We start from the raw sequence: 26,071 nt of genomic DNA on the forward strand, positions 1-26,071 counted from the left end.
GGAAGTGAAAAACATATATTCCTTACTAAAGTTCACATTTGTACTCGTAAGAATTGTAATAGCAGCAGTAGCCAGTAGCAGTATCAAAGAGGATAATTAAACTGACAAAACCATTGATTGCAACTACATAACAATAGAAATTTTCTTTTTTGTTTGGCTTCTAAAACTACATGGATTCCAGGATGATGTTCCAATAATGAATGAGTATTTATCTTACTAAAGATGACGACCTAAGGGTAACATTGATATGTTCTTCATATTTTATAAAAGCTTATTTTTTCATGGGTATATCGGGTTCTTCAGCTTGAGTGGTGTGGGAACACCTGTTGGCTAGGGTCCTATCTGTAGTGGTCACCCTACCCTTCCCTTTCCTCAGCCACATGTGTTTAATTGCTTATTACTGCTGTAAACATTACTAGAATTTCTATGGATTTTAAAGCAACATAAGCCACGCACAGTGGTTCAGACCTGTAATCTCAGTGACTCAGGAGACTGAAGCAGGAGGATCACAAGTTCAAAGCCAGCCTCAGCAACTAAGCAACGACCTAAGACCCCGTCTCAAAATAAAAAATAAAAAGGACTTGGGATGTTGCTCAGTGGTTAAGCACCCCTAGGTTCAATATTCAATACCAATAATAATGATAATAATAATAAATCAACACAAATCTATTATCTTAACATTTCTGGACACTGGTAACAAGGGTCACACTAGGCTAAAATAGAAATATTGGCAGGGTTCATTTTGGAGGCTATAGGGAACAATCTGTTTAATTGCATTCTTCATTTTTTAGAAGGTATGGAGGTCCATGATTTGTGGCCCCATTCCTCCATATTCAAGCCAGAAATACTGGCCCAAGTCTTTCACATCATGCCACTTCTCTGCTTTTCCATCTTCTGCTTCCCTCTAAGGACTCTGAGATAATACTAATATAGACAATTCATGATAATCTTCCATCAGCTACTTAGCAATTTCTGTGTGTGTGTTTTATTTGTTCTAATTAATTATATGTAGAATGCATTTTTACACATCATACATACATGGAGTATAACTTCTCATTTTTTTGGTTGTATATGATGTAGAATCACACCACTCATATAGTTATGTACATATGGTAATCATGTCTGATTCTACCTGCATACCTGCCCTCCCTTCCCTCCCCTCTGCCTAATCCAAAGTACCTCTATTTTTCCCTAGCATCTCCCTTATTGTAAGTTAGCATCTGCATATCAGAGAAAATACTCAGCCTTTGGCTTTCTGGGATTGACTTATTTTGTTTAGTATGATATTCTCTAGCACCATCCATTTACTGGCAAATGCCATAACTTCATTCTTCTTTAAGGCTGAGTAATATTCCATTGTATATATACCACATTTTTCTTATCCATTTACCTGTTGAAGGGCAGCCATGTTGGTTCCATAACTTAGCTATTATGAGTTGAGCTGCTATAAACATTGATGTGGCTGCATTATTGTAGTATTCTGATTTTAATTCTTTTGGATATAAACTGAGGTGTGGGATAGCTGGGTCAAATGGTGGTTCCATTCCACATTTTACTGCTTTCCATAATGGTTGCACCAATTTTCCATACCACCAGCAGTGTATGAGTGTGCCTTTTCCCCCACAGGAGTGTACCTTTTCCCCCACATCCTTGCCAACATTTATTGTTGCCTGTATTCTTGATGATTGCCATTCTGACTGGAGTGAGATGAAATCTTAGCTTTGATTTGCATTTCTCTAGCTAATTAGCGATCTTAATCCCATCCAGAACCCTAATTTCCCTTTGCTATCTAACCTGACACATTCATGGGTTCAGGAATTAGGATACAGAAGTTTCTGAAGAATTCTGTTGACCACAACATCTGAACACTGCTTCCAGCTCTAGCTCTTCTCTCTTCATCCCAAAGCCCTCTGATGTAAAACAGACAGATGTGCATGGCGTTTTCTGTTTCGCTTCACACTGTGTTCTTGGGATCATCCTAATTAAATAGCTTAAATAATCATTGCTTAGATTTTCTATCAAGTCAAAGACAACGATGCATCAAAAGAATTTTCTAAGTCAATTAATGAGGGTTTGAAGATTCCTCTGAGGATGCAAAACATTATGCATGGGTAAGTTAGTAGCACTGAATTCTTAACTTTTTATTACTAACATTTTAGAGTATATTTTAGTCACATCTACATTACAGCTTTCGTGATTTTAAATATCTTATTGGAGTCATTAAAGACACAGTGTTTCTAGCATTATATTTTAGATATTTCACTTCCTGTTTCTTCATTCACCTCCATGAACCTTGAAATAGCAAAATTTTCTTTTTTTCTATGATGGTTTGGAAACTGTGCTTGTCTGTTCTAGTAAAGAATGCACAGATAACAAAATAGTCTTTTATGCTGTACCTTTTTCTAATAAAACAATTCCTATTGTATTTATTAGAAAAAATAGAAATGAACACGTGGACAGAATAACTTCCTGGTATGGGTGTATACACACATTTGTGGGAGAACGAAATGAGTTTATTTCAGAGAGACATACAGGGGTTACTGGGACAGGTTTTGGATTCAGTCTGTCCTGGGTTCAAACTCCAGCTGCATTATTCATTAGTTTCATGGCCTGAAAGGAATAATTCTCTTCTCTGTGCCCACGTTCCTTACTTATAACACATGGGTAACACCTCCAGTGAAATTGGCTGCTGTGAGAATTAAGGGTGATAAAAGTTTGGAGAGAATTTGCCATTGTGACTGACATCTGTATGCACTAAGTGAAAGTTCATTCAACCTGGGGAAACTGAAATCCACATTTTCTAGTGGGTGGGGTGCAAATTCTTGGAGACACAGCAATAGGGAGTCAAGGAGGGAGAAAGTCAGTCCCCTTAGAATATCTCTCCATCAAAGACACTGTTGGAGCTCTTGCAACTCCATGAACTTCAGCACCACCAAAGGAGAGTAAGCTAATATGCTTGGAGCCCACCCATAGTCATAATTTTTTTCAACACAATTTTACTTTCAATCTGTATATCTGTATGGTCACCTTCCATTTATGGCATGTGGTAACAGTTTCTCACTTATGGTAGTGATATAAAATATTCTTTTAAAATATATTTAAGGTAAAAAAAATCAGTCAAAAATTTTTTTTAAACAAGAGAATAGGCAAAAGAGTAAAAACAATTCAGGGAAGGTCTTTTGAGAATGACCAAAACTTCCAAAGCACATCTCAGGGGACTCTATTTATAGTGCTTTCTGAAAATGAATGGTGACTTTCTGGAAGAGAGGTTATGCATCGGGACTCTCCCCCAGTTAGACACTCAGCTGTTGCCTTCCCCTGCTAATTATGACTATGACTCCACTATTCACACCTCTGCGAGTTTAGGGTTTTTGAGTCATCTGAGGTTAAGCGGAAGATAAAATGAAATAGGGTTGCTAAGCTTGTCCCATCCCTAGTTCACTTAAATAAGGTACATGAAGGCTACACCCACTTTTTTGTGTATTCTTGAACCCAGCACAGGAGAAGAATAAATATTTGAAGAATAAATGAATGCAGCATGAGTACCCTTGAATAGAATTATAGGGGCTTTAGTCCACCCTTTCTCAAGAATATCCTCAGTGCAAATGTCTAGTGAAAATTATTATCATTTCAACAGTGTTCTTCTTTTAAGATAAGAAATATTAACTGAATCACTAACATGAATCAAGTATGCTCACAAGTAATGAATGTGATCCTCGGTATACACAATGCCTGCTAGGCATCGGCAGGGTTGCACAGCTTGAAGAATGTTAAGGTCAGTTAGTGACAGAGTCAAAATTTGATTTTGTGTTTAACTGATTTTGAATCCAGAGTCACAAAAATTTATTTCCATACTACTAAAACATATTCAGTCTTTCTTTTGTCATACTTTCATACAGAAGATGACCTATTCTTCAATTGAATGAATCATTATGAATTTTGCATTTTTGAATGACACTTTACCAAAAAGCCACACAAATTATGTAGAAAATACATAAATATCAAATATATTAAAGCTACAAAGTGAATAAGTAAAACTATGGAATGTAAGCATAGAAAAACTAAAAACAAAAACAAAAAACCTATATTACTTATGCTTTTTTGTCATTACATATTTCAATTATTTCATGTTTTATCATAGAAAAAAATAAAATATATTAATCTTTTAGATACACATAGAGGTTTTTAGTTTAATTTGCTTTTAGATTCTAATCATCCTTTTCATCTTTATTTACCCTGGAAGATGTCCCAACTTGGTACACATTCTAAGTTCCATTAAAAGTTTGTAGATATCTTAGTAAAAACAACAGATCTCTTTGTTATCTGATTAAAAGTTAATATCAATAAATGCTTTTAACTTATCTTTGTGGAAAAGACTCCATGAGTTCTTAAGGGTTTTTTTTTTTCATAATCAAAATAAGCTTTTCTGCCATCCAAACACATTAAAAAAGACTAGCAAAACTAGGGTTTTAATCCAAAAGTAGACATAAGAACTTTAAGGATGTCCAGAAACGTAGCATTCAGCCTACTCCAGAAGTGAGACATTCGGAAATAGCAATAACTATCCATTTTCATAAACATAATTAGCTACCCTAATGTCACTCTGTGGTAGCTCATCAGCCAGTATCCATCAATGTACTTTTCTCTATTGAATTGATGTCAGGGTTTACCCCTTCCTTTAAAGAGCATCCAACCTATTTGCATAATAAGAGACATTGTCATATTAAGGTTGTTTCTACATGTTAAGCTAGTTACCCTACAAAATGTAAAACTTACTAAGTTACTTGCATTTATATATTTGTTATTGTTTTCAGTAGAAAAATATTCCAACGAAAATTTGCTTAACAGTCTTAACAGACTCTTAACAGTCCATATATTTGTGTCATGTATGTGTTTTACTGACAAACATTTCTAACAGTCACTCTAGTAAAATTATCCTAAATTTTGGAATGTTCTAATGAATAAAATATCAATAATTAAACAATGAAATGTCTCATAACTTATATGATCGTTGACATACTGGCAGGTTCACATAGTCTAATAGAAAAACTCCTACAAAATCATTTGATCAGTTCAGATGCCTGTGCTATTTAAATATCAACCACATAAATATACACACCCCAAATATTCTTATACTTAGAATTCATTACACACACGCTTTACTAGTTGCATTTCACACATGTTATTTCTTTAATAGGTAGTGACCTTGGGATTTTCCTCACATCTTCTTTAGGCCACCCCACAGTCATCCTACCTAAATAGTTGGAAACAATCAGAAATGAACTAGAGAGTATGGCATGCAGCCTATTCAGCCTAACAATGACATTTTCCATACTCTATCACCCCTCCAGTTTCTATTCTTACTTCCTTCTGTCTCACCCAATCAAAACAGGGCCATCAAGAACAGACCAGCACTTTATTTATTTATATTATTTTATGCACAGCACTAAGGAAAGCACAGCTAAAATGGGTGCTACCAATCTTTGACTAAAACAACCATCCTCCAAAGAACAGTCTATCATTTAATAGGGATGACCATTCAGTGAAAAAAGAAATTATTTCTCTGCCAGTGATGAGGTAACAATGCATCCATGGTTAAGTCTGCTGTGAAACAATATGTTAGAGGAAATTGCTGATGCATGGTTAGTTGCAGAATTTCTTAGATCACCTGAATATCCTAATATGCCTATTCAAAAACTTATTACACCACAGAAAACTTTTTCTAAGGAACATGTATGCCACATGTTCCACATACAGTTTGGAGAACAGAGTACTAAAGGAATAAAGCCCTCCCAGAAGCACACGTTCAAGTTCTTCGGGTATTGACCATAAGGTAAGAAAAGCAGGGGTCTCCCTTTGTCTTGTCTCACATGGAGACTCACCTACTCACCTGGCAACAGCAATTACAAAGCCCCAAGTCTGTTGCACATTTTACTGGATCTTTCATCATTTGCTGATGTAAACACATAAGGTATAGAGAGATCTTGTAACAAAGTTAGCAAAAGTACTACAACTATTAAGGGATGCATCTATTTTTTATTTGTTTTAATTAGTTACACATTACAGTAGAATGCATTTATGTACTTTGATATATCATATATAGATGGGATATAATTTCTCATTTTTCTGAGTATTTATGTTGCAGAATCATATTGGTCATGTAGTCACATATATACATACAATAATAATGTGTGTTTCATTTTACTATATTTCCTATCCCCACATCCCCTCTCTTTCCCTCCCATCTCCTCCCCCTACCTAATCTAAGGTAACACTATTCTTCCCTAGTGCCCCAACCCACTGATAATTGTGAATTTGCATCTGGATATTAGAGAAAACATTCAGCCATTGGTTTTGTGGAATTGGCTTATTTCTCTCAGGATGATATTCTTCAACTCCAACCATTTACTGGCATCTATTTTATGCACCAGATTAGATTCTGAGGATCATAAGGTAATAAAATACTACAAATAAACACAACGAACATTTTAATGACTTCTATATTCTCCAAGGAAAAGTAGAAAAACAATACGTTTTAATTGGTAACTTCTCTGTAGACTGGTCCTCATAAAAGACACAGAAAAGCTGTCCCTTTTTTCTTTTCATAATTATAATTCTTCCTAATTGCACATGTTACTTAAAACTAGAAAGTTCCTGGAGGGAACCATAGTATTCTGTTGGCCTTCAAAGTTCTAGGTGGGGTATTTTATGCCCTATAGATTTATACCTTAAGTATAAATTCTGGCATTATTTAAACAGTTTTGAATATATTAGTAGAGCTTTACCTGTTCAACTCTATCAAATATTACTTTCACCTCTATGATGATATTAGAAATGCCTTTGTCACAAAGTTCACTAAGAGACTCTGAGTCAACTCTGCTAGTGTCCAATCCCTTTGTATGTGATGTCATTTGTTTTGTTATAGGGGGAAAATATGATACAGCTATGGACTGTATTGCCTTCAAAAATAAAGAGATGGAAAAATCCACAGTTTTATTTAAAAATTATTTTTAAACCGAATTATATTATCAAAATGAGAAACTTTCCTTAAATATTAACTATTTTCCCTGGAGACAACTCATAATTTCACATATAATACCTTATAATTTGTTTTTATAGCAGATCATAGGTTCAATTTGTAGCCAAGATACATGTTTGAAAAATTATGGTGTTCCACATAGTGATGAGAAAATTAATCAGGAAAATATGAAAGACTATTTATGTGAAGATCTCAGTCCAAATATTTATATATACATGACACAGAAGTACAAAGAATGAGCTATGTAAACACAGTCCTTCTAATAAACAGGAGAGTTGAATACCACCTCATGGTTAAGGTAGTAATATTTACTGTTTCTAAGTACCTGCTATGTGTTCTCCAGACAATTTACATACATAATTACATTTTTTAAAAGAGAGAGTGAGAGAGATAGAGAGAGAGAGAGAATTTTAATATTTATTTTTTAGTTATCGGCGGACACAACATCTTTGTTTTGTATGTGGTGCTGAGGATTGAACCCGGGCCGCACGCATGCCAGGCAAGCGTGCTACCGCTTGAGCCAAATCCCCAGCCCACAGAATTACATTGTATCAACAATGGACCTATAAAGTATGTGGTAACCATTTCAGATATAAAGAAATCAAATTTTAGAATAAGTAATTTTCTCAAAGTCATACAAATCACAGATCCCCTAAAGAATCTAGATAACAGTATAACCAGCCCACAAATGTGAATACAAGTTAGGGCTTTAGATACCTTTTAAAATTAAATTAGTTATCTTAAAAAAAAAAAAAAAAAACATAGTAAGGCAGGGGGAAACTAGTAGATTAATTTGACTATTCTGGAATACAAAGGATAATCTTGACATAATTGACACTGCAGTTCTATATACCTATCCAAAGATACATTTTTAAGGTTCCTCAAAAAAGGCACCAGATTTTTTTTAGTGCCTTATACAATTTATATTAACTAATAAAAATTAGGTATTTTCCCTCTCATGGTTTCAAAACAGAGAAAATTTCCAGTGAGTGATAAAATGGGATGAATTTTGGGATAAAATATAACATTAAAAAGACATTTTAAATATAGAAAGCAATATCTTGTTACATTTGTTCACAGAACCACATTGGAAAAGTTCAACCTTCGTGTGATTGCAACATGAGTAAGTGGAAAGTCACCAACTCTCATTTGATTTAAATAAACCAGGTTACTATATTATTTCTTCTGAGAATTATCACCTTTCATAGACATAATTTTCTGCCCAAATTAATTCAATATAAGATTTACTGGCATATCAAAATTAATTCTCCCCAAATTAAAATAAACATATGCAATGAAATAAAATACATCTTATTTCTTTCTTTTCTTTTCTTTTTTTTTTTTTTTGTACAATAGGAGTGGCTGAGGAGCCAGACATTCCGGGGGGGGGGGGGGGATTTGACACCAGTATGTTCCTGGTGTCAACAGCTGGTTCCCTTACTTCCTGTTGGTGATTTAATTAGATCCCCTAGTGGGTTAGTTAGCAAAATAGTTCCTGGTAGCCCAGCAAAGAGATTGTTCCCAAATCCTTTACATCAACCATATAAAAACCTAATTCCCTATATTAAATTTATTTCTGCTTAAAATCAATCACTGCTTTCTATTAAATGTCTCTAAAACATGTGTTATACATCTCAATTGTTTCATTGGAGGGATTAGATAAAATAATCTTTTGTACATAAGTGGAAGAATAGAGGAATAAATGGTAGCCAAGACAATTATGAAAGATTGCTTGAAAGAACTTCCCTTAGCAGATACTGGCTTAGGAATAAGCAAATACACTAGTAGAACATCAAAAGAATAGAAAATCCAGGATATATTAAACATTCCTGCATATCAAAGGTAGTATTTTAAATCATTGGGAAGAGTGTGATTCACTTAATAAATGCTGATTTTTTAACTAACTTCCTTTATTTAAAAAAAAATTAAGTTGGATTCCTGTTTCATGCTATGTACATAAGAAATTCTAGGCACATTAGCTACTCAACTGTAAAAATTAAAATCTCAAGGAAAAAATGTAGAAAACTACATGTGTGACACAGGGGTTACAAACTCCTTTAGTAAAGACAAGAAATAGAAACTATGAAAAAAAGAATAAGCATATTTAACACAGTGAGTGTTTAAAAGTGTTCAATAGCAAGAAATATGACAATCACAGTCATTTATGATAAATTAAGAAAAATATTTATAGTACATAAGATAATGTAATTATTCAACATGTTATCTTACAAATGTTTAAAACAAAATCATAATTTAAATATGATTAAATGATATGAATATATAATACACAAAAGATCAAACCAAATGACAAAGAAACATAACAATACTCAGTTTCATGAGGAAAATGCTAATTAAAATAATAGTGAAACATCATTTGAAAATACCTGATTGGAATTTTTTAATTTATTCATTTATTTAATCTAATCGGTTATATGTGATAGGAGAATACTCTTCAATTCATTGAACACACATGGAGCGTAATTTTTTGTTTCTCTGGTTGTACACATAGTAGGGTCATACCATTTGTGCAATCATACATGTACCTAGGGTAATGATGTCCATCTCATTCCACCATCTTTTCTATCCCCCACTCCCCTTTGGCCAACTCTAATTGGAATTATGAATGGACCAGTAGTTTTTTCTAAACTGCTGGAATAATTGTTAATTTTGCTAGCATTTTTATGAGAATAATCTGATAATATATATTCAATAATGCATCATTAGAGAGGAGAAAATTTCTAATCTATTTCACTAGAATATTTTTCTGAAAGTTGAGGGCCGTGCTATCCAATAGAAATATAATTCAAATAATAAATGCAAACAAAATATGTAATTTACATTTCTAGCAACCATACTGCACTGCAACACTAAACTATTTAAAATCAATTTAATTACGCTTATGTATTATAATCCAACAAAGTTAATATGATAACATTTCAACATGTTATCATGATACATATTATTGGGAGATTTTACATTCTATTTTTTGTTTAGAGGTTTTGCCCATCAGCAGATAGAAAACATATATAATCATAGAAAAATCTGCTTTCTACATCCTTAATATGGAATATGATTTGAGCTCACAATCCTTTATTGTTAAATTTTTATATAAACAATTAATATGTAATAACAATTGCCTAAATTTGTAATATAACCTACTTGAATGTAGTTTTATTTGGCAATACTCAGTCTCTTGTATTCAGACAGTTGTATAGATTTATTTATGGTTGGAGGTTTTTTTTTTTTTTTTGGTGGGAGAGGCTACCAGGGATTGAACTCAGAGGCACTCGACCACTGAGCCACATCCCCAGCCCTATTTTATATCTTACTTAGAGACAGGGTCTCACTTGTTGTTTAGTGAGTTGTTTAATGCCTCCCTATTGCTGAGGCTGACTTTGAATTGGAGATCCTCCTTTCTTTGCTTCCCAAGCTGCTGGGATTACAGGCATGGTGAGCATGACTGGAGTTGTAATTAAGTGATTATGATGGAAAAAAGAGATAGATCAGGGAGTCAAAGTATATGTAGGGGTGGGATTGTAAAGATGCACGGATTCCAACTTGATAAAAAAGAAGGGAGGCTCTATAGCATGTAAAGCTAAGTAATAATTTTACACGGTGACAATTCAATATTTTCACAAAAAGAAATATCAGTTATTTAGTTTTCATTAAGATACATACCTCTCCCCTGTTTAAGAGAGAGAGAGAGAGAGAGAGAGAGAGAGAGAGAGAGAGAGAGAGAGACAGAGAGAAAAGGAAGAAGAGTTCCAGGAACATAGAAGAAAAAAATAGAAAAGGAGAGAGAAAAATGCAATAGAAATATGTAAACACACCAGAAAAAAACACACATAAAATGGATTCTTAATGGAGTTTATGGAAGTCTTCTCTGAAAGTTTTCATAAGGGGAAAAAAATCCCCTTTGCTATGATCTCATAAGCTTTTGAGTACAATTAAATTACAGTAGTACTACTGATGTTGAAAATAAAAATGAAAAAAATTTTGTCAAAGCCAGTTTTCCTCCATCTGCTTCTGTGACAGCTACGTGACCAAATGTGTCTACAGCGTGTATACATCCTCCTCTACCTTGACTCTTTGCTTTATTCTCATCTGGCTAATCCCCTCTGCAGAACTACTTACTTCTCTCCCTAAGGTCATCTCTAAATTTCAGGATGCCAAATCTACTGACAAAACTTCAGTCCTCGATTTGCTTGACCTTCTTCTGCCCAGTTTACAACGTTTACCTTCCTGAAACATTCTATTTCTGATTTCTTGCTCTCATACTGGTGTTTTCCTTCATTTTAACCTGTATTAGTCATACCGTGAAACTAACATTTAAATGCTTACTCCCCAGGCACAGTGGGACATGACTGTTATCCCAGTAGCTGGAGAGGCTGAGTCAGGGGAATTTGGAGTTCAAAGCCAGCCTCAGCAATTTAGCCAGATGCTAAGCAACTTTGCTAGACCCTGTCTCTAAGTAAAATATAAAAAGATCTAGGGCCAGGCACGGTGGTACACACCTGTAATCCCAGCTATTCGGAAGGCTGAGTCAGTAGAATCATGAGTTCAAAGCCAGCCTCAGCAACCATAGGCACTAAGCAACTCAGTGAGATCCTGTCTCTAAGTAAAATACAAAATTGGGCTGGGGATGTGACTCAGTGGTCCAGTGCCCCTGAGTTCAATCCCTGGTACCAAAGGAGGGAAAAAAAAAGAGGTCTGGGGACCTGGCTCAGAGGTTAAGAACCCCATACAATAAATAAATAAAAATTAAAAAATAAAGTTTATTTTCTGCAGGTCTCTATCCTGAGTCATCTTTTCTTTCTACTATAAATTTTCTCTGAATTATTCAGTTGCAGTTTCAAATGCTATATTTCCCCCAATGTTGTATCTATAGCCTAAATTGCCTTTCTGATATCCCAAGCCCTAACATCAAACCCTTTACTTGACATCTCAACTGAAATACTTCTCAGGCTCCTCAAATGTAACTTCTGAAATTGGAATCTTGATCTTTTTTCATGACCTCCCAGTTCCTTCCTGATCTGTCAATCCTTTCCACTGGAATGAATGACAACTGCACCATCCTTCTGCTTTTCTGTGCCATAAGCATAATAGTTCCTCTTCCCATCTCTTTCCTCCCCAGGTCTCAGATCTACTGTGTCACAAAAGTTACGTAGGTAATAGGTTTTAATAAGTCATCCACTTCTTGCTCTCTTTGGTCAGTAAACTTCTAATTGATTACCATCTTCCACTGCAGCACTCTTCATTATGACAATAGCAGCTGATGTGCTCTTCTAAGAACAAAAAGCTAATCAAGGCCTCCCTCTGCTTAAAACTCAAGATCTACCCATTATATAGAGGAAACTTTCAACACAGGTCTATGCAATTTAGCTTTTTTCTGCAAATCTTCCTCTCATCATTGTAACACTGTGAGTTTAACTTTGACATATTATAACCTTGGTTTTGTCACTCTGAGCCTCATTTCTTTACCCCCTTCATTGGTCATACCTGAACTTATTAATTTATTTGTATCTCTACAGTTTAGCAAAAATCAAACTGAATTCTGATTTGCTTTATAAGGTGATCACAAATCCTTTTATGAAAATATTGTTACTTAATAAGGATACTATACTTTCTATTACAGAAAAAAAATTGCTGGTAAAGGACTAAATCTCTGAAGTAAAATACTTAAATCACTTCAGACTGATATTAACCCACTGGCATTGTATGTAAAGTCTTCATAATGGCCTGTCAGTGATGCCATTTTTCTTCATATGCCAAGAGGAATGAGATAATTTCTAGCAAATTATGTTACATTTATATCTCCTCTTCCTCTTTTGCTATGATAAATGTCTCAACCATTCTTTCACTCCATATACTGAAATCTAAACAGGCTTTAAAAATTTGCCATCAGGACATAATACATTTTTCAAACAAAGAAAACCATCCTGTTAAAAATGGAAAATGTTATACTATTGTTATAACTTTATAACTGCACAATTCAGAACTCTAAGCATCTGATGACTCACAATATTAACCTTTACATAGATGTATACCTTGTCAACTCTAGGCACTTAAGTTTCAAGGCTTAAAAATAACTGCATGGATTTTCTTCAAACTCCAGTAATAAAGCCAGGAAACTCCAAATATTCTTACCTGGAGGATCACTGGACTGACTTACACTGTATCCTTAATACACTAAAGGAAAAAACTTAATTCTCACATTGCTTAATTTTCAGTGGAAGACACATGGAGGACATCATTTTATCAAAGACAACAACTTTCTAAAAAGAAGACACCAGTGGGAAGAGAAGTGTCAGTTTTTTTGATAAATAAAGATATTCTAGCTCCAATATTCCTCCCACCCCTTCAAAGAGAAGGAAATTGAAGGTAGTTTCATGGCCAAAAAAAAAAAAAAAAAAAACCAAGTGCATCTGGGTCTTACATAGTCTGGCATTAGAACATCAAAAATTCCCTATTCCCTCCTTCTTTCAGACCTCCTCAATCCTTCCATCACAGCTTCTAATTATAACCATCTTTCATATAAGGCAACTGGCTGTCAGATCAAATGTTGATCTTCTACCAACAACAACCTTATTACCCTTTTCTTCTTCGTCTTTTTAAAATATGCAGCTTTATTGCAGTAAAAATGACATATAATCACTAGCAAATATTGAAAGCGTACAATTTGCTAAGCGTTGACAGATGTATGTCTGTGAAGCCATCATCATAATGAGGCTAATAAATATTTATCACCACTAAATTTCCTTGTGTCCTTTGATATTCCCTTACCCTCTTCTTTTAAAAGAAAGAAGAGTTTCATTGAGGCCAAGGAATCTACGGAAGAACAACTACACATCATTGGCCATTAAGCAGTCAGTGGCCTGGTTGTCTCTGAATCAACCATCTATTCTCGGCCTCCAAGCCGATTTCTGGGAATCTGAATGATTTAACATTCTTTTTGGGTGTGGAATGACAGGACGTGGTAAAGGAACAATTTCTAAGTTACAGATAAATGCCCAGAATGTGAAAGTTCTAAGCATGTATTGAAAAATGGTAAGAGAGAATTAATGAAATATCTCATTAAATTAAAACCAAAGTAAATGTTTGCCTCAATTTTACCTCACTTTTTCCATAGTTACCTAATAATGAATTTATCTCCTAAGATTATAAACTGTACTTAAGCCCAAATAAAATGAATAAACCTTGTAGATTCTTCACACATTAACAAGACATATTCTATAGTTGTCACTCCTGTGATTTTGCAGAATTAAAACCTTTGTGTTTCTTCATTGTGTCCTAAAAAAAAAAACATGGTGACTTAGAAGTTTCAACTTCACCAGTCTGAAAACTTTCATAGGTGAAAGAACACAATAAATTATTAAATATTTTCATATAATTATACTGAAAAATGAATTTCTTTTTTTAATATATATTTTTTTGGTTGTAATTGGACACAATACCTTTATTTTAATATTGTGCTGAGGATTGAACCCAGGGCCTCACACGTGCTATGCAATCACTCTACTACTGAGCCACAACCTGAGCCCCCAGAAAAATGAATTTTTTATACTGAATAGAAACTACTCTTCTGATGTTCACCCTTATCAAGGTAACATGATGTTCGTTCACATAAAGTAAAAACACAATAAATAATCACTATTAAAAGAAGGTCAGAATTTCAAGTGGCCTTGACACTATTTTGTTCCTCTGAATAAAGACACATCTATGGCTAAAAAGAAATGGGAATATTGATTTTGACCTCTGTTCTCAGGTCTGTTAGATCAAAAGAAAAAGAAGTTGGTGGAGAAGGAGGAAGAGGAACAGGAGGAGGAAAAGAAAGAGGAGAAGCAGGAGGGGAGAAGGAGAACATGGAGAAAAATGAGAAGGAATAAAGTAAAAGGAATTTTAAGCCAGGAACTGTTCTTGTATTTTGTGATATGGCCTTATAATCTGCAGCACATATACAAATTAGGCAATGGAAATTGCTAATATGGAGAAATGGCAGAGCAGCTTAAAAGAAAGGAAAATATGACATACCACATAATAAAACATAACTTATTTTAATAAAATTGATACAAAGAAAATTTTATAAATGACTACAAGTCATTGAGGAATTACTTATCGTGATTACAAAGGGAAACTATCTTTCTGAATTACTCCAATGCAGAAAACTTGGAAATGACAAAGAAATTTCTAAAAAGCTCATTATTTTCCTCTAAGTGACAAACAAACCCAGGAGGGAAATAATTCCACACAATATCTGATATTTTTCACCGCCTGGGCTCTCTTAATGTCTGTAGTAAAACTTGTATTCCATTCTTACTATTTAATAGAGACAGAATTACAAGGCAAATAATAGTAATTCTAAATAATAACCTCTGTAAATGCTTGCCCTTCCTAATCCTATTTCATATTTGTCACCAAAATCACTGTAAGATATTTTGTAAATTGTGAAAATAAAGGTAATAAAATATCGACTGTAACATAGGTCATTAGGTAAAAGCCATTATTATTATTATTATTATTATTATTATTATTATTATTATTTTACTAGGAATTGAACCTAGGGGTACTTTACAACTGAAGTACATCCCCAGCTCCTTTTATTCTTTTATTTTGAGTCAGGATCTCACTAAATTTCTGATAGTCTTGCTAAATTTCTGAGTCTGTCCTTGAACTTGCAAGCTTCCTGTGTCAGCCTGCCAAGTCACTGGGACTACAGGTGTGTGCCACCAAGGCCAGCTTTAACAGCCATTAAATCTTTAAAAACTTGATTTCTATTTGACAGGAATAATGCTCCTTACTTTAGAGTGCAATATTTTTTTTAATCCAGTGGTAGATATCTTGGTAAAATAGATTCTTCATATCATACTATGAAGTATCCTATAATTTTTGTTTAATACTTATTTTTTTTCACAAATATTTATATATTATCTAAATTGAATTACACTAATACTCTTTGATATGGGAAAATAGATCCTGACCTCATTTTGTCCTATTACATTCCTGTTTTATTCTTTCCTGAAAATGCTCTTTAATTGAAGAAGCTTAAATCCTCCAATATTTAATCGTATCACTCTATCGTTCGTTTTTCTCATTGAGGATTCCTTTTCTTCTCAGAACTGTACACATTCCCCCAAGGATATGACAGTGTCTTTATACAGGAAGTCACACCCCCTACAATGCTTTGATGTGGGAGCTTGATTGCTTCATTCATTAAGTTGTCTCGGCCAATATTAGGAAGTTTCTTGGTAAGAACATTACCTTTAATATGTAGTATGACACTATTGACCAATGACTTAAGAATTAAAATAATAATATGTGTGAAGCAATGACTTTTTATGATGGCACCCTGAAAAGGACTTCACCTATATTTTCTCTTTTAATCCTTAAAAAAATGCAAATATATGCTATTGATCACCCAGATTTTTGCTTTTTAATAAACAACAGGGATGGTGACAGATGTAGTTATTTACCTAAGATCATAGAGTGGATAAGCACTGAAGCTGGACCTGGGCCAGGCTGGTCACATCTGGAGCCCACCATTAGCTGGGGCCAAATCACTGTGATATCTCCTCAGACCCATGCAGTAAAATTCCCTCTGTTAACTCAAGTTAACACCAGATATGCTGAGGTTTAAGCCTGAAATTTTTAGCAATTATATTTCTGAATTGTTCCATCTTAAAGTGCAAATACTCTATAATCTCTCTCTATTTTTAAAATGTCAGCAGAAATGACCTAGTCAGAACCTTCTAGGCTAACCAAAGGAAAGAACATTTTTGCCAGCCACCAGAGGGTAAGTGGAGTATTTCCTCAGTAGGGCTAGTCTATGATCTTGGCTATGTTGGAAGATTGGAAGTAAAAACAAAAAGCCTCAAATCTTCAAGGACGTCAAGATGGAGAGGAGAGACCTAGACAAACCACATTCCTCAAAAGCTAGGTATAAACATCCAATACACAGTAAGACAGAATATATATTAGTTCTACTCCATGCTTTTTGTTTTTAAAATGTTACCATTTATTTTACTTTTATCTGAGGCATCAAATAATACCAATAAAAATATAAAAAGATTGGGGTAGGGAATAATCTGCACTTTACTAATAATACATTAACTCCTACGCCTCATAAAGGTAGCACCTAAAATTAATGTTTAAAAAATCATTGGTTTTGCAATGAAACAGAGGAAGAATCTCTCTTTTTAGTGGACAGTATCTAATTAAACATAAGCCAGGAAATACATTCTAATCAGAGTTTTCATCCATTGTACCTCACCTTTAGTGTGTTTTAATATTGCCTATTGTATCTTTGCAGTACAAATTGATAGAGCTCTCTGATGGCAGTTCACACAGATGTGGTCACTAGGAGTCAGCCACTTACTGCTCTAAATATGGTTTCAAAGGCATGAAACTATGTTTCCCACTTTACACTTTCATTACTACTCTTGTGATGAGATAAAAGGTAAAGTTTTAAGTTGTTACTCCTTGTGAGAAAATCCTATCTGGATCTCAGTTTTATTTTCTCTAAAATGAGGTCAGTGGACTAACTGACCCCTGATTGCCACATGAGACTTAAGTCTACACTGAGAGGAAGAGTTCTCCCAGAAGAATTCTCCCTTAAAAGGGGAGGGGGAATTATTAGGAACTAGTTGTCTTAGAAGACTGCACATTTAAATAAGGTAGGTATTGGTTAGTGTCAAAAGGCTACTCATTACAAGAAAAGTGTCATTCCCCCTAACCAAATAAGGAAGTAACTGAAACAAGTGATAAATATCAATTGAGAAGGAACAAAGGAGATGGGGAAAAGGAAGAAGAATAATCAGTAGAATATAAAAGTTCTCAAGCTATTCTAAATAGCAAGTGTCTAGAAGGGTTACTTGAGTATCAGGTGAAATGAAAGCCCTTTTCTAGAAAAACTGCTCAATTTAGAACAAATTGTGCCATCTTCTAACTGACCAAATTGTTAAACTGAAATTACAAAAGAGGTAACCTACTCAGGGTTCAAAAGAGTGGTCGGTTTATTTATAGAGGCTAAGCAAAGCTTGCTCTACTGAAGTTCATGTTAACCACAGTACTCAAGAACATCAATATCCAGTGTTTAAAATATTAAAATTTTCAGGTTTCATGGGCTCTAATTCCTTTTGTGTCATTTTTCATTTCCACAAATATATTTTCCATTTTAACTGAAAAGCAAACTTTCAAATGTATTAAAATATACAGTAGCAAAAAGAAGAAGCAGTTAAAGCCAAAGTTACATTACTTAAAAATGTGAGTAAATGATAAGGAATTTAATCCTGTTCAACAAATTAACAGAATTTCATTCAGAGGCTGCATTTCTCACTCTGAACATCTCCAATAATTAACACCCTAGTGAATTTTTTTTAGTCTTTCGATATTGAGCACTTTTTATAATCAATGTACACTTTGCGAAAGCATTAGAAAATATTTCAGAAAGGAATACAATTGCTGAACATCCATTTGAAAATGTAAATCCATTTATATAGTCAACCAAATTGACTGTCTTTTACCCAGTTAGTAGCCCGCACAGTGGTGGTAGAAGTTCTATGTACAAGGACCTGAGAGCCAAGTCACAGGGCATCTTGGCAATTTACCTGGCTGGAATTTATAAGGTACTGTAGGTAAATGGGCGATGCTACAAACGTGAGGTTTTGCTGATCATAGAATTTTAAGATGGCATGGCATGGAACTTTAACACACGTGGCAAAGAGATTTTAGAAATTCCAGGACACTGTCCAGGACGCTCTGCAAAGTTTCAGCTCCTCAGAAGTTGCAGATGCCAGTGGTTGCCCGCAGGGCAGAACAGGAAGCGCGCTCCCACCTGCTGGGTGCAGACTCCCCAACTGAGAAGCCAGAGGACACAAGAACCTCTCCTGGCTGCCCGGTAACGGGAGGAACGGGGAACGTTCTCAGTGGCCCGAGGGCAGTTATTGTCTAAGGGTGCCCCTTAGTCTCTGCAAAGTACCCAAAGTCGTCCCGGACGCTCCCCCATCCAGCCCCTCCGAACGCGAGAGCACCCACCTGGGGGCACCAGGCCGGGGGCGGGCGGGTCCCGGCTCCCGCCCCCCTGGCCGGACACTGCAGGCAGCATTGATGCCGACGAAGCCAGAGATCTGGGGATCGCAGCCTGCACGGCCCGGTTTGGACTCTCCAAGCCAGAGAGACACTCTCTGCGAGCTCAGGTCTCGCTTCGCGCCCCTCCCCTGCCCGCTGCCCACCCGCAGCGGCAGTAGCCCAGGTCCCCGGAAACGCAGCCAGGGCTCAGGCCACAGGCCAGGGCTGGGCTTTGCTGGGTGCCCTGAGGAAGTGAAACCGTTCAGGGGCTTGCTCTTTCATCCCGTTTTCAGAAGACTGCCTTGGTTTCTCATGATACTCCTGGGCCAATTTTTCTTACCTTTTTTTTTTTTTCACCTAAGGACTCTTGAGGCTCATGTTACCTGTGTTATCTGTGACTGTAGCTCTAGCTCTTCTTGTGCATTGGAGAACTTCCATATTATTACCTCCACTTCTGGAAGAAATGAGGGATGCATAAGGTGGACATTTGTTGGAAAGGGGGAATAGAGAAATACGTGTAATTTTAAAAAATATTTTATTCAGACTTTCTGGATTAGGTTCATATGTTGTAAAGTGAAGTAAATTCCATATATAAAACTTATTTCCTATCCCTTGCTCCAATTCAGAAATGGGCCCAGTGGAAAATCTGTCATGGATCTAAATAGTGGTGTTTTTAGGGTAGGGCAGGGATATAACCCAGTGGTAGAGTGCTTGCCTGGCAAGCCATGATCTCCAGCACCCCTGGCCCTACATCCCAAAGATCGAAAAATATCAAAGTAGTTGTCTTCGGAGTCTGAAAATAAATACCTCTTCTATCAAGGAATACAAAATTAGGAATTTGCCTTTTGAAGTGGAAGATCAATTTGAAGATTGGATAATAGAACATGGTTGCAATGTCTCTCTTTCCCTTCTCATAAAAGAAACCTAAAGGAAGGCTGGCTCAGCAACTATTTCTCTTACAAAAGTCTTTTTTTAGGAATATTATAAATATCAAGTATCAAGAAAAAAAAAAGACTGTTCACTTTTCCCACATAGATGAACATGTTACCAGAACTTTATAACATAATGTAGAAAACTTGGAAAAACATGTGAAAAGTCAGGAAATTTTGAAAACTATTATATATTTACTTCCTATCTAGTAGTTCTGCTAGCTTCATTATTAATTTTATTTTTGTGAATTTGAAATAATAGAGCAAAAAACTATGAAATATTATGATATCGGCAAGTTTATTGTCTTCTACATATGATTGTTTACCCAGAAACTTCAGTAAAATAAAAACAAAGTTTGAGTTGCAGACCACATGTAAACTTTTGGTCTGTAGTTTATGAATTTAAATTCTTAGCATAGTCTTCTTAAATGAACTCATTGGGGGAAAGAATATGGTAATTGGTATATTTCCAAGTGTACATAATTCTAACAATAGCAACTTTGTCATATACTTTTTCTTTTCTTTTCTTTTCTTTCTTTCTTTTTTTTTTCCTGTGGTATTGGAAAGTGAACTCAGGACCTTGAATATGCTAGGCAAGTGCTCTATTGCTGAGCTACATCCCCACAACAGTAGCTACTTTGACTGCTATAAACACATATGGTGCAACTCTACATCGTGTACAACCAGAGAAATGAAAAGTTGTGCTCCATTTGTGTACAGTGAATCAAAATGCATTCTGCTGTCATGTATAACTAATTAAAACAACAACAATAACAAAAAAAACTCCAGCTGATGTTCCTCAAAGAAGTATTCAAATCTTTGAAGGTTTTCATCAGTGTACACGAAAGTTTATTAATAAATAAAGTCTTCAGATGTCAAATTGTATCTGTCACATGTATGGAACAGCCTTCTTGGAATGGCAGTTAGGGGCTACCCTGACTCTAAATTATTTATTATCTGGGCTACTAGAGAAATTCTTAGCATTTCCAATCCTTACATATCTCATCTAAATGAGGAAATTCCAATAGTGATATTCGAGACTCTGCCAGCTATAAAATTTTATGACACTGTCTCCTATAACACATATAGGAAATAAGATTTACAATGCATAGGAAAACCAAGTACATTTTCATATGCTCATTTTTACTGCTTATATGAATATGATCTTGATAAAAGAAAAAAAACATGAAAGTTTAAATATGTTTAAAATTATGAGCTGGTTTTTTAAAACAAATCTACGTCATAAGATTTTGTTATAAAATCTTAAAAATCTTCCACTTAAAGTTTAAAAATTATTCCTGCTTTATTTATTTATTTATTTATTTTTACTTGAGAACTGAATGACAACACAATTCTTGTTCAAAAGTTATAAGGTAACATGTAGCCCATTGACTTATTTATTTTTTATTACTATTGCTGTTAAGAGCTACTCTGCTTTTTTTTTTTTAAGAAAAATATTTCACTTGCCAAATCACTATGTAAGAGTTTCACAATGTTCATGACATTGGGTTCTCAAAACAATGTGGTTTTAACCATATTTCAAAAATGAGGAATCTGGGTTTTAAGAGTTATAAGTGACAAAACTGGAAATCAATCCTAGAATTAAATCCAAAGCCTGCTCTCTTACTTGTAACCCTTCCTTTATTTTAGTCATATAAGGTCATTGCCAGTGATTTTGTAGACATCATAGGCAAGGTTATACATATGCATATACAGTGGGTACCCCCTCCCTTATCCTTGGAAGGTGAGTTCCAAGATATCTAATAGAAACCACAAATAGACCAAACCCTATATATATGGTTTTGTCCTATATATGCAACCTATGATAAAGTGTAATTGATAAGTGAGTCATAGTGAGAAATTAAAAAAAAATAAGTAATGTTAAAATAAAACAACTACAATAATATAATACAAGTTATGTGAATGTGAAATCTTTCTTATTTCTGGAATTTTTTTTATATTTTCAGATTATGGTTGTTCAGGTGAAACTGAAACCATGGAACATAAAACTGTGGATAAGTACAGACTACTGCATTGAAAAATTGCTTTGGTTTTCCACAGAGCTATAATTCTATAGAATGAAATATCAGTTGCCTTAAAAATGGGCATGCATGGCACTCATAATGTATGATAATTTTGGCACTATTTGGTTGAGACTATAGACAATCTCTCTCTCTCTCTCTCTCTCTCTCACACACACACACACACACACACACACACACTGTGGTAATCTAATTTTTGCATTCCAACTTTCCCAATGCATTCTTGAAAATATATTTTAGAAAAAATTTCACTCATTTTGGGTCTTGTTTCTTAGTGTTAAGCACATCGTTAACCAAAGTTGACTTTTATTTTTCTCCCTTAAGTAGATGATACTGTGTGAAATGTTGGGTTATTGCTTGGTTCACATTTATTCTCAGGGAAGAGGCACTTAGTAATTCTCACAGTGAGAAGCTTTTTCAGTCGCAATGCCACCAACAGCGTGTAATCGCAAGTTTCTGATTTTACCTCTGTTACAGAATGACCAAAAAAAAAAACCAGTGCTAGCCGCAGTTGGTTTCTTGTGTCTCGATATATCAAACTCTTGGAACCACTGACTTCTTCTCTTGCATTCTTTTTTCTAGCAGCACATTGACTGCCCCCGTATTATTACTCCACTCTGTGGAGATTATAAGGGCCTCACCCTGACTCTATGTTCCAATAATGGGAGAGCTGCTGCCCTGTTGCAGTTGCCGTGGCTGATTTCCTGTGCCCTTTATAGATTCGATGCTTTCGCTCCTGCTCTTGGCTGTATTTATGCTTTTAGATCCTGAAATGCATTTAAAACAAAACTGATTCTTTCCTAAAGCAATGATCTATTGTAAAAGTGAAATGGTTTGTAACTTCATAGCCCATTTATGAATCAGAAAACTTTCTTCCTGATAAACATATCTAGATCTTAGACACGAAGTCATATTATTTCTCTAGGGTGTTATACTTCTTATTCACTAGTTCAAAACTGTAACAAATGCCAGGGACATTTGAAAAAAAAAATTCCCAACTATAATACTGTTTTTGTAAAAATAATTTTTGGTCATCACTGGGAAGCTATGTTTCTTTTCTTAGTCTTCCTAACATTTAGATGAATTCTGTAACACTAAATCTGCATCATGCCCCTGTCTCTCACAAAGATGCCCACATCCTAATTTCCTGAACCTGGCTGGGTATACAACAACTTTGATAGAAGGTGAAATTAAGTTAAGGATCTTGAGAAAGGAAGAATAGCCCGAATTACCCAGGTGGACCTTGTATAATAAATCATAAAGGTGCTTAGAAGATGGAGGTAGGAAGGTCAGAGTGAGGAAGGAGATGGAGTGAGATAGTAAAAATTGGAGTAAGGATCTTTGAAATAAGGAGGGAAGCATACAAGACAGGTAATGCAGGTGGCCTCTAGGAGCTGAAAAGGGCAAAGAAATGTCAAACCCTGCTGACACCATGACTGTTAGCCCATGGAGACTGATTTTAGACCTCTGACCTACAGAACTGTGAATCTTCACAATTTTTATAAATTTGTGTTGTTTTAAGCTGTAGTAATTTGTCATAGCAGCAATAGGAAACTAACATGTTCATCATAATAAATTGTTTGGAGAGATTCCTTAGAAGAAAAATCTTTTTACATTCTTCTTCTAAATAAACATATATTAAAGAATACTTAATTTCCTTTAGCATTAATTTGCTAAGTGCCTGTGGAGCAGGATCTCATTTCTATTCAGTGGTTGCTGTAGCTCTTTGATATTCCTTCCTGCGGTGCTGTTTGCCTTATGTACTTGCATCTGTTCTCTAGTGACTGAATAGACGTTTAATCTCTTTTCAATTAGAATGAGAATGACACATAACAGTAACCAAGTTTCTGCTTTTACTGTGGCCTACACCACCACCACCCCTCCACCCACACCCCTGACTGTGCTAAAAAGTGAAACTGAGTTTGCTCTAAAGAAGCTTGCTTAATATAAATGGGTTTTAACAACCTATACTATAAACATTTTGATGCTAAGAAATCTAAAATTCTCCATTTCTCTTTTTGGTGTTTTGGCTTTCTTTGTGAGCTATGATAATTAGCTTCGATTTCTATCCCATAATTATTGATTCAATTAGAGTTTCAGCAGTATTCCTTACTCCCAATGGAATGTTTTCCTTAGCATCTAATTCACCATAGATTTCTCAGTACTTGTTAGCTTCATCTCTCTGTGAGATTAATAAGTGAACATTGTTCTTAGGTTTTTATTATCCTTCCTTATAAAGAGCTCAGTAAAAAGAATTTAGTTTAGCCTGCACTGCCAGGTGGCAGATACAGAGCTGGTCAGTGAGCACACAGTCATGAAAAGATATGGGCCTTACTTTTAAATTCAGTCTACCTTTTCAGCATTTTATTTCAGTTTTTGTGGAGAGCTACATGTGATAAAATGATACCAAATGGTTCTATGGTATTAAAATACTTTTGGACCATTAGAAGATTCAAGAGTATTCTCGTAAGTAATGTTATTATGGGGGCAGATTCCATTATGCATAATTCATAGTAAAGAGACATATTGAAATTGAGAGTGTTTTGAGCCAGAAGGCAATAACAGGAAGTGGTTGGAGAAAAATTTCAACAGGAAGAAAAGCAAAGATAATGTGTTTCAGTCAGTGGTGTAACTCTATTACCATGCTTAGGGCAGTTCCAAGAACTGTGCCCCTTGATACAATCCAAGAATTGGAAGGGAATATAAAAAGTATTTTCCACATCGACCATAATATTTCATAGAGTAGTGAGTAGGCTGTTAACAATTTAGAAGAAAATGTAGACATTTATTTGAGGCTATAAAGTTAGTTTCAAAAGTCCAAATCATTTTGGACTATGACCTGGAAAGTAACAAGTCTTTGCAGTTGATACTTCACTGATTCAGAAAAGAAAAAGAAGTTAGAATAGACTCTTTCAAAAGAGCTCAAAAGAGTGAGGAGTTGGGGGTAGGTGGAGGCGGTAAGAGCAGAAAATGGAGTTTTGTGGTGAACATTCTTACCAAAAATTGAGTTTTAATTTTCTAAATGTAAATAACAGAAATGTTTAAAACATGACACCAATGCTAAGAGAATAGCACCTCTGGCAGGTCTTCTGAAGTTCCTTTTGCTCTTTCTTAACACTTCTTAGAATATATTCCCTACCCTCACAAGGAACAGCATTGTAAAACCAATTAATCTTTTGAAGAGGATGCATATAAAACTCCTGCTGCCCCATGTACCATCCATGAGGAGAAGGCTCCATATTAGTCATTTTTCATTGCTATAATGAAATCCCTGAGGCATGGTACTTTATGAACAAAAGAGGTTTGTTTGGCCCACAGTTTTAGAGACTAGAAATCCAAATAGTATTGCACTAGTTCTAGCATTGGTGCTCCTGGCTGCATCACTTCATGCAAATATGGAAAACATTATGACAGGAATGTGAATGAGTTAGAGATTACATGATGAAATAGGAAACCAAAGCACTAGACCAGGATCTATATGGAGTCCCAAGAGAACTATAATAATCCCTTCTGAAGGCATAGGCCCAATGATTAAGAGTCTCCCTTAAAGGTCCCACTATCTCTTTATATTCCCCCACTGAAAACCAAACTTCCTACACAGTAACTCTGGGATCACATTCAAACCACAGTCAAATCATGGCAGTCTGTCCAGGGCTTGGGCTCTGCCTTCTGTTGAAAGAACTCATGTATGGTCAGGAGACTCTTTATAACACAGAAGGAAAACTAGGTCCTCATTATTGGGAAAAATGAAAAGTATTTCTTCATGAAAATCTGAAATCCAAAATATCACATATGTCACATATGTTTCTGAAGAAAAGAGAAGATATTATTTAGAAGTAATTTCTCTGAGTCTAGATCAGACACACATAAGAGAGAGATGATTAAAATTATATTGAAAAATAAATAAGCAATTAATTTATAGGTCTAACTACTGTCTGAAACAGACATAAAATCAAAGAAGTAAAATATAATGAATTTGTCTAAAAGCTGGAGATGTG

General features: G+C 35.0%; 1 protein-coding gene across 3 annotated transcripts in view; it reads right to left on the reverse strand.

The window, feature by feature from the left end:
- The window catches only part of Bank1 (B cell scaffold protein with ankyrin repeats 1), a 290,834-nt gene extending 271,549 nt beyond the window's left edge, over positions 1 to 19,285 (reverse strand). The window contains exon 1 of one of the 3 annotated variants that reach the window (XM_071614504.1): positions 19,070 to 19,285. In XM_071614504.1, the coding sequence (XP_071470605.1) occupies positions 19,070 to 19,139 (70 nt within the window). In that variant the 5' untranslated portion in view covers positions 19,140 to 19,285. The remainder of the gene's footprint in view (positions 1 to 19,069) is intronic. The other 2 variants (XM_071614502.1, XM_071614505.1) reach the window with 2 other exon arrangements.
- Positions 19,286 to 26,071: the final 6,786 nt, after the last annotated feature.

The sequence above is a fragment of the Marmota flaviventris genome, chromosome 7 (genome assembly GCF_047511675.1).
Source record: "Marmota flaviventris isolate mMarFla1 chromosome 7, mMarFla1.hap1, whole genome shotgun sequence".
Lineage (NCBI taxonomy): Eukaryota > Metazoa > Chordata > Mammalia > Rodentia > Sciuridae > Marmota > Marmota flaviventris.